At 40.1% G+C, this 10,252-nt stretch overlaps 1 protein-coding gene across 1 annotated transcript; it reads left to right on the top strand.

Annotated features, from left to right (window-relative positions):
- Positions 1–21: 21 nt before the first annotated feature.
- On the top strand, positions 22–9,034 carry tufm (Tu translation elongation factor, mitochondrial). Its single transcript, XM_077555850.1, has 10 exons — positions 22–286; positions 823–869; positions 971–1,109; positions 1,253–1,419; positions 1,698–1,967; positions 2,057–2,189; positions 6,868–6,972; positions 7,060–7,211; positions 7,295–7,414; positions 8,637–9,034. Exons 1-10 carry the CDS (start codon positions 250–252, stop codon positions 8,802–8,804), a joined length of 1,338 nt encoding a protein of 445 aa, XP_077411976.1. The 5' UTR covers positions 22–249; the 3' UTR covers positions 8,805–9,034.
- The last annotated feature ends 1,218 nt before the right edge of the window (positions 9,035–10,252 follow it).

Genomic DNA, 10,252 nt, shown 5'->3' with positions numbered 1-10,252 from the left:
TTCAGAGAGTACTTGTGGAAGCGAGAGCGTTTGTAATATTCACCCTTACTCAACGTTTGACATTATATTTACACCCATAATATTTTGATATCGAATGATTAAACAGTGTGTGGATTAAATTTTGGAGGGGGATTAAATGGCTTTACCAGAACTAGGAAGTAGGAGCGAGAAAAAGTTGACAGTATTCCAGTAAATGCGATATTACCTTCTTGGAGAACTGTTCGTCTTTGGATATTCTGACTGACCAAGATGGCAGCGCTTTTAGGAATGCGTGCTTGTGTCTCCGGTAAAATTGTTTAATATTCGAATTCTTCTGTCGTGTGATTCTGTATTTGTGTTTCTGATTTTCATTTGCGCCACTCTGTGTAGTTGTGAACATGCTCTAGTTTGTGATCGCAAACCTAAACAAAAGGGAATGATGCTCTCTGTACTTATAGTAGAGCAAGGTCACGTTACACGATCGTATGCTAACAATCCGTACAGCTAAATTGAATGAAAAATGTATCAATTATTATTGACTTAAATTGGAATTTATTCTTTTATCGTATTCACAGGAAATAGTCCGATATATAAACTAGTGTGGCTTGGACCGGAGTCATGTTTTAAATAAACGTCCCGTTTCCGTTTGTTTGGTAAGCTAATAGCTTTTCGAAGCCATGCTTAGCGTTTTGGTGTGATGATGCTTTCTAGTCAGATTTATTGACTGAAGATATGTGATTTTTGCACATGCACTGATTGAAACTAAATTGCATTCTGCAGCACTGCCCTTTCTATTGAACGCAATTTTATCTCATGTTGTGCTTTCACTTTTCTTGCCTTCAGCTCTTCATCTGACCTCACCAAGACTGCTGCAGACCTCTTTTAAAATAGTGAGTGTGCACACAAACTCCCCTGTACAAAGAATACATAGCCTACTACAGTAAGTGTATAAATCTTGGTGTATATTGATCTTGAGTCTTTCATGTTACAGTGCACTGTACCCCTTAGTCAGCGGACTTTCGCTGCAGAGGCCAAGAAGACTTACAGCAGAGACAAGCCCCACGTCAACGTCGGGACCATTGGACACGTCGATCATGGCAAGACCACCCTCACTGCAGCTATCACAAAGGGTAACCACTTTCTTATTGTCGCAGCATATCTGCTTCTAATTGTCCAAGGCTTTGAATGGTTCTTTTTCTTTCTTTTTTTCAAATGACCGGGATTGGTATATGAAGTTAGAAGATAAATTGTATTGTTTGTCTTAAATCTTCAGTACTCGCTGATCTTGGTGGTGCCAACTTTAAAAAGTATGAGGAAATTGACAACGCCCCTGAGGAGAAGGCCCGAGGAATCACCATCAACGCCTCTCATATTGAATACACGACAGCCAACAGACATTACGCTCACACAGACTGCCCTGGTCACGCTGACTATGTTAAGGTGAACTTTTGTTTTTTTTCTGCCTGTGAGAACAAACCACCTTTGACATACAGGCGCCCCAACTTGCACGTTTTTCGGGTTCCGATTTTCATTTTTCTTTCTGTTGCAAGACAAAATTTGTGTTCAGAGCAGCTTCAGACATGCCACCGCTTCAATCCAAAACAAAATTGTGACGTGGCTTTAATGGATTAATGACATTTTACTTCAAAGGGAGAAAAAAAAAAAGTACCACTGTATATTTGTGCTTTGTTGTAATTGCAGTTATTTTCCCTTTTCAGAACATGATCATAGGCACTGCTCAGATGGACGGCTGCATCCTGGTGGTGGCGGCCACTGACGGCCAGATGCCCCAAACGCGGGAGCACCTGCTGCTGGCGAGGCAGATCGGCGTGGAGCACGTGGTGGTGTTCATCAACAAAGCGGATGCGGTGGATGACAAGGAGATGCTGGAGTTGGTGGAGATTGAGATTCGCGAGCTTCTCACGGAACTGGGTTATGACGGCAACGTTACGCCGGTTGTGATAGGCTCTGCCCTCTGTGCTCTGGAGGTGAGTGAAGGCGGCACGTGGCTTGAGTAATTGATCGCACGCAGGGCACTTTGATGTTTTGACTGAATATTTGTCATGCGTCATGTCAGGGTCGTGAGCCGGAGCTTGGCGTCAGTTCAATCTTGAAACTGCTGGAGATTTTGGATTCGTATGTTCCTTTGCCCAAAAGAGAACTGGAAAAGGCCTTCCTTCTGCCTATCGAAGTGGTTTATTCGATCCCAGGTATGAACCCAGGGCGGGGGGAGTTTTCATTTAATTTCAGGTCAATCAAACGTGGTGGAAATGTGAGTGCCAATGGGCAATCCATCTACCTTTTTCTTCTCCACTTTTTTTTTGAGTGGTGTGGTTTCAGAAAGGATTTTTAAAAATCTGTCTCAGTTTTTATTGAATTTATCTGTATAACACAATAACATTTGTTTATAATGTTCCCATTAGGGGTGGGAATCTTTGGACACCTCACGATTCGATTACAATTAAGGTGCTACGATTCGATTATGAAACGATTATTGATCAATTTTTAATTTATGGGTATTGATGCAGTTTTTTTACACTACTCATTTCTAGCCATCTCACTAAGTATTGATCACTTGGTGCAATGGATTAAAAAAAGGCTCACGGTTCGGTCAGATCACGGATTTGAATCACGGTTCTGATCATTTTTGGGATCAGCAAAAAAAAAAAGATAAAATAGAATTTTGTCTTTTTAGTTTATAAAACACTTGTTCCCATTAAATAACAAGATTTAACTCAATTGTCAAATATGTCCACTTAGAATGTAGGAACACAAGCCATTTTTGACATTTTAAGATTAGTGTTTTTATTTATTTAAAGGAAAAAATATTTGTTAAAGAAAATGATTCTGATTATTTTTTCTTTCAAAAATACCTTAAACTGCAATTTAAAACACATACTCCTTCTCCGTGGAGAGTGAATGACAAACTAGCATATATTCACATCATTGAAAAAGAGGCAAAGAAAGATAACAAAGCCACAGTTGTCGGACTACCGGTACTTTAAAAGCAGACAGCTGTGCACTCACTGCTAGCAGCTAACGACTAGCTGCTAACACCGGAGACCAATCACACAATGACTGTGTAATAAACTAGATCTTTCTTAGCGCCCTAAATTATCAATTGATATGATTTCGGGAATGAAAAACCTCGATAAGGCAAGCCAAAATGTGTAGAAGGCAAGTCAAGCTAGCCGTCAGCTGGTCACGCCACCATACAGGCCAACTTCAAAATAAAAGCATGTTAAGGCTATTGCATGGCATTAACGTATTCTTTCTTGAGCTTTATTTTGAACTTAGCCTTTGTTCAGGCGGCATAGTACGTTATTGAATGTTCTTAGCTTTCTTGACAAGTCACAGAGTAGTCACAAGTCATGCAAAATGCTCCCATACATGCTACATACATGATCGATAAGGCCATCACAGTGAATGTGGACTGATCTTGTTGTCGTCACGTGAACGTGCTTTTAAATTAAAAGCAGCTTTTTGGATCTCACGGCAAGGTTGGCATCATCCATGTTTGTTTTCGTCTGCGCACTGCGTTTGACGTGTGTGCGCTTCCCAAAGTGTGCGGGAGATGTCCAAATATAGACTTCCTATGACATCTTACTTCCGGTGATCCAGAACAAGTCAGATCTAATTGAATTTTATCAGTAAAATACAATAACATTTATTTATAATGTTCCCATGCATGCCAAATTTATACGTGAGACCCCCAAATTTCAACCATTTCTCCCACTAATCTGATTTTACAGTGACGCAAACACTATATTTTAGGATATATTTGACACAGTATCTGGCAACATGTCGCCAACGCAGTGAGAAGGACAACTTCAAAATAAAACTAAAAAATAAACGGTACCAATTAATATATGGAGATCAATGCCTTGAAACTCTTTTATTATGAAGTTATTCCCGGCAGTTTCGCGTCATAATGGCTGACTTGACTTGTCATGCGGAATGTGTTTCAGCCATTCATATTGCCGCAACAAACTATTGCGACCGACAACAACACAACTTTGACTTAAAATCATGTGCAACCACCAATTAAGAGCGCAAAAAAAAGACTTAATTATCCTGACTTTGTATTGCACGGTAGAGCCATTGGATTACAGTACTTTTCAAAGGCAGTTTAATCGATGTAAATGACTGCACACTTTGATGCTGACATCCTGTCACAGTTGCCTGTCCTACTGAGGACTTTAACAAACAACATGAACAGCGCTCCCAATAAAGGCACACACAAAGGGAAGACAGTATAAAATAATTTAAATAAAATCGATTTTGGGACATTTAAACTCGATTCTGAATCGTACTAAATGAGAATCGTGATTCTTATGAGAATCGATTTTTTGGGGCACACCCCTACTGTCCCTTTAATTAAAGAAAACAAATGTTGATTACAGTATCTAGAAATGAAAACTAGTTGGTTGATCATGATTAAGTGGAAATATGTGCTGTTTTTTTTTTTTGTCTTCTGACTGATTGTATTCACAATTGTTCTTTCACCAAGCAATATATCCTTTTATTTTCCAAATACCCAATTATCCGATTTCAGTTGGGGGTGATACGCCTCTGGGGGAAAAAAAATATTTTACGCAATCCAAAGTTGGCAAGTGTGCGTTCCCTGTCACACAGCTGTTCCACCAAAGTGTGTTTGGCTCCTCTTTAGCCACGTTTCCACCGACGGTATCTACTCTACTCGACTCTACTTGGCTCTACACCAAAAAAGCAGTGCTTCTCCACTGGCCCACAGCCACCACCCGAGAGCCCCTCCTCACCTTGCCAGTGATGTCATGCTAAAGCGACCGCAGCTAGCGTGCACTGCACACGCAGGCAAAACCAATGGAGAGCGCAAACAATGGTTTGTGACCGTTTATTTCAGCCTGAAGACATCAAATGAATATTGCAGCAACCAGAAGACTGCATTCAGTCATGTTAAAAAGGTTTGCACCTCCTCAAAAGTCTGAGCATTAATCTGTTTGGAAGCCATTGTTGGCCTCTCTTCATCGTTAATGGCAGCTGCTTTCCCGGGGTGTTGGTTTGCGCAGCTGCACATTAATGACGACATGTCTCGAACTAATCATTGGCCTCCAAAATAATTACGTCACGTTTTGGAACTGGCCTTTTTTTTTCCTTTTTTTTTTTTTTAGAACCGCAAAGGAGCAGGTACCAGAAAAAGCGAGTAGAGTAGATACCGGCGGTGGAAACGAGGCTTTAGTGTTTAGATTGCCTCTTCTTTAGAGCCTCTTGTAAGGAAGTGAATACTGACCCCTGCTGGTCGGAAATAGACATTGCATTTTACAACATTACCGAAAACGTTTTTCTTCATTTTTAAAATAATTTTTATACGTTTGTTGTACTTTTGAGTACATTTAAAAAAATATATATATTTTTTAATCTTTTTCATAAAAAAATATTTATAATACTTATACCATTAATAAAATGTTGAAGTGAGTATTATCTAGTTTCTTTAGTTTTCAGTACAGATGCTCTAAAACTGGCATTTAAAAAAAAAAAAAAAATCTATAATGATAAATCAAGATTAGACTGTAAAAATGATGATGATGATGATAATAATAAAAATGTATTTTTTTGCCATGTCACCCATCCCTGTATGAACCCAATTTCAAACTGTCAAGCTTTTATCCATGTTTATTGTGCCATGTAATTTTATGTTTAATTGTTATCAATGTTTAAAAATATATATATTATTAGAGCCTCCTTCCACATTCAAGAACATGCATGCTATTTGTTATTTAAAAGGCCATAAATTGTCCATAAGTGCGAATGTGAGAGTGTATGTTTGTTTGTCTGTACATGCAATGCAATTTGTGTACTTACTGTACCTGCTTCTCATCCGAAGTCCGCTTGGAATCGGTGTAGAAAGCAAGTGGAAGTATTATTATTTAAGGTTAAAAAAAAGAAGAAATATACAGTAGTCTACTTTTAATCTAGGTTAACCTACTCTTGCAGGTCAGAACATAAGGTACAACTGAGCTGTCAAATTAATACAATCGCTATTTATACTAGTATAGTAGGGGTGTGCCAAAAAATTGATTCTCATAAGAATCGCGATTCTCATTTACTACGATTCAGAATCGTTTTTAAATGCCCCAAAATCTATTTTATTTAAATCATTTTATACGGTCTTGCCTTTGTTTGTGTGTGTCTTTATTAGGAGCGCTGTTCATGTTGTACGCAGTTTGGCCACTGAGGGGCAGTGTGGTTCCATGCGGTCTAGTACACTGTAAAGTTGTAGCCACATTAGAGAGTAGAGGGAAAAGGTCACAATCAAGTTATTCCAATAAAGTTGGGGGCGGGGGTTTTTCAGCGTGGAGCCGTTCTTTTGAGTGATAAAAATGCCGCAAGTAGCGCGCTAATTAGCATTAACGAGTCAGACTGGAGTAGATCATTACAATTCCTTGCACATCTATAGATTGAAGCAAAAATCATTGTCAATCAAATCATTTGGAATCAAAAATCGTTCTTAATCGAGAATCGAATCGCAGACCCCAAAATCGGGATCAAATCGAATCGTGAGACATTCAAAGATTCCCACCCCTATATTATAGCTTTACAAAGAGAAAAGCACTCTGTTTAGATTGATGTTGTTAGAGATTCATTTACTTATATGATTATTAATGTTTACGAGTATTTTACAGCGCTGTAAATCTGACAATGTCGTTCAAAAGTGAGCGTTAAAAATATTTAATACCACTCTTCTAGTGCAAGTGGCTGTACTGTAACTGAACTTGTTTTTTTAATGGAATAACTAGATAATTTAAAAAAGGAGAACATCAAATAATATCATTTGACTCAAAGCTCCATTTTGTGCAATGTTATTGGTTTGAAAAATATTTAATTTGTCTCGTTTGTGCCTGCGTTCAGGCAGGGGGACGGTGGTGGCGGGCACCTTGGAGAGGGGTGTGATCAAGAAAGGGGACGAGTGTGAGTTTGTGGGTCACAGTCGCAGCTCGAAATCTGTGGTTACAGGTAAGTGGAAGAAACAAAGGGGAAAGACATTCAAGACCTCAGTGGTGGCTAGCGTAGCATTTGAGTGTAACTGTGATGTCCTGCCAGGTATCGAGATGTTCCACAAGTCTCTGGATCGGGCCGAGGCTGGAGACAACTTGGGCGCTCTGGTCCGTGGCCTGAAGAGGGAGGATATGAGGAGGGGGATGGTGATGTGCAAGCCGGGGGCCATCAAGCCTCATCAGAAAGTCAAGGCTCAGGTTTGGAAAATGCTGCTTTAAGATGATTTCCTTTTTCACCATGATGGTGAGCCGTTTTTTTTTTTTTGCTTTGCGTGTCGCAGGTGTACGTTCTGAGTAAAGAGGAGGGAGGACGACACAAGCCCTTTGTCACCACCTTCCAGCCGGTCATGTTTTCTTTAACGTGGGACATGGCCTGCAGAGTCACGTTGCCCCCCGAAAAGGTGTGTGCTTATATGTCCACTGATGTATCTTTTATGAGAAATGGGTTGGATGTTGCTAATGATTTTTTATTTGATCTTATTAATCTGGTTAGTTTGAGCTTTGGAGACATTGCACTTGTTTGTTAATTAGCAGTGTCAGTCAATATATTTTTTTAAAAATGTAATTAATCCCATGATTCAATAATTAACGCACAATTCATTGAAAACAAATTTCACATTGTATAGCTATTCTAAATGTACAATATTTTCCCCCTCTAATTTTTCATACTCTTAACATAAAAGTGAAAAAAATGTTGACCCAATATAAATATGGTTGCATCTTTATTTTATTGATACAGTAATTTCATAATAATTCATAACATTGTTTGAAGTTAAAATAAAATAAAAAAAAAAAGTACTGTAAAAGCAGTGTGTGACATTGATTTGTGTTGAGGTCATTTTTCCTCCCACTAGATGGCATAATTGCATTTGTTAGGCATTGGTGACAGCTGAGTGCATTTTTATTTTCATATCAAGAGCTGTCTAATGTTTAACAAAGTAACTTGTAAACACCTGCACATTTTTAAAATGGTAAAATATAACTTGACCCTGGTGGCCACAAATGTATGTAATATTATTACATTTATTACTGCTGAATTGTGTTATGGTGACTCCTTTGCATAACGTTGAATGTTTTGTTAAAGTTTAATACGGACGCACATTGTAAAGTGACACAGTTTTACTGCAAACGAAGCAGAAAACATGGATGTGTTAGACTTACACGAGCTAACACCAAGTGACAAGACGGCATCCACTTGGCTCTTGGCTCTCAAACGGGTCCTTTAAAGTGCCCATGGAGACCTCTGGTGAGAGCTGTAGCAACCTAGCTCGGTGCTAACCGCTAACTGGCACTAGTGCGTGCGTCCTTTTCGAAGCAGGGAACCGGTGCTGGTGCTACACAGTCCAAATGACTCCTCCACTCTTAACTTTCTGCTCCTTAAACATTGTGTATTTTAGCTCCAGTGCAGCACAGTGCATTTCTATTGGCTAATTTTGACGTGGACGTGTCTGCTGCGTTGCCACTGGAATTTCCCCAATACAGGCTTTCCAAATAGGGGCGGTCTTTATTTGAGCGTTACAAAAAATGAAGGAACTTTAACTCAATATTCACGCGCTAATTTTGACACCCCTACTAGAGATGCACACCCCCTTGTAAACCTGCCATCTGATCTTGTCCCTTTAGGAAATGGTGATGCCGGGGGAGGACACCTCCTTGACCCTCACGCTCCGACAACCAATGGTCCTGGAGAAAGGTCAGAGGTTCACTCTCCGAGACGGCAACAAAACCATCGGCACAGGCCTGGTGACAGACATCCTGACAATGGCAGAGGAAGATCATTGGATGGAGTAATAAAGTGTATGGAGGGGCGGGGCGGGGGGTGTCTACGGCTGGGATTTAAGGGCAGGTGGTTGTCTGTATGAAATGCGCTAATCCTACACAGCATACATTACACACAGCGTCATCCATTATGTTGCGATATTCCATTCTACCAAAATATTTGTAAAGTTATGAAATCTGTAGTTTTGGTAAAGTGCCAGACTGCTTCATGTGAGTTGTGTAATAAAATGTATTTAACAACAGCATTAGTTATTTTTTATTTTTTCCCTCCCACATGAAATAGGACAAATGATTGCACTAAGCTAACACATGAGGGCAGCAAAGAGGCTTTTTTAGAATGATAGCAAGTGATTCCATTACAGTAGGCGTTCATGGTGTGGATCAGTTAAACTAAGAATTCCTCTACATGCTAAACAACGTGCTAGAGTGTGAACAGTAGCAAAATAGAACTGATTTCACTCAACCTGCTGAGCGACCATCCGATGTTCACTACTTTTCCAAGTGCATTGTGGGTCATTTTGAGTGCACTAAATGGTTTCTTTTTTTTTGTATGTGGGTGTGCGTGCGTGTATTCATTAGTGCACCTAAAACCTATTAAAAAATCCCATACCGTTCACCTAAACCGAACACTTCAGAATCCAGATTCGTGGGGCCGTCAGGAGACCCGAAGAAGGACCAAAGGAAAGTGAAGTCCAGCACCGACCAGACATCACCCACCAGGCCACCAACCAGAGTCCTTCACCAACCCCAGAGACATCTGAATTCCAACAAATCAGGGAGACCTCAACGGCCCAAAGGAGAAACTGAGGAAAGGAAGGAAGGACAGACGAAGCAGAGTGAGATCCACAGACACCAGCCTCCACCGATTCAATGACCTGAAGAAGAATGGTTTCTTTTGGATATTCAGACACTCCTACAAAATGGCGTGACCCCTTTGTAGTGCACTATATTGGGAATAGTGCGCACATTCAAACGCAGCCTGGCTTCTTTTTTGTCACCTCTTCTGCACTTTACACAGGAAGTTGGTCAACTGTGTTTACGGGCAGTGTTCGAGTCAGCGCCTCGTCCTGTAATCCAATCGGCTTGTTGTCGTAATCACATATTGTAAGCGTTGACTGCTCGCAACCAGTACGTGTGAGTGATGTGCTCAGCTGCATGCATGTCAGCTTGCCTCGGAACGACAATGTAAATCGATATGACCAGATGGTAAACATGCCAAAGTTTTAGTGACCTTGGTTCTTCTGCTGAGTGGATGGTTGACTGAACTGTACGGAGCTGCTGCTCCGTGGGTGGCTCCGTCTTTTGCAGAGTCATCTTTGGACAGCGATGATTTCAATGAAACAGAACAATGTCCGCCATTTTGAATTTATTTTGGGATTTGTTGACGTTTTATAGTTATATTTTAAAGGTCTCATATTATTCAACTTTTCAACCTACTAAAATAGTTCTCAAATGTGTAA

The sequence above is a fragment of the Vanacampus margaritifer genome, chromosome 2, assembly GCF_051991255.1.
Source record: "Vanacampus margaritifer isolate UIUO_Vmar chromosome 2, RoL_Vmar_1.0, whole genome shotgun sequence".
Lineage (NCBI taxonomy): Eukaryota > Metazoa > Chordata > Actinopteri > Syngnathiformes > Syngnathidae > Vanacampus > Vanacampus margaritifer.
The sequence above is the reverse complement of the archived record's forward strand: the minus strand, read 5'-3'. Positions and strand labels throughout refer to the sequence as shown.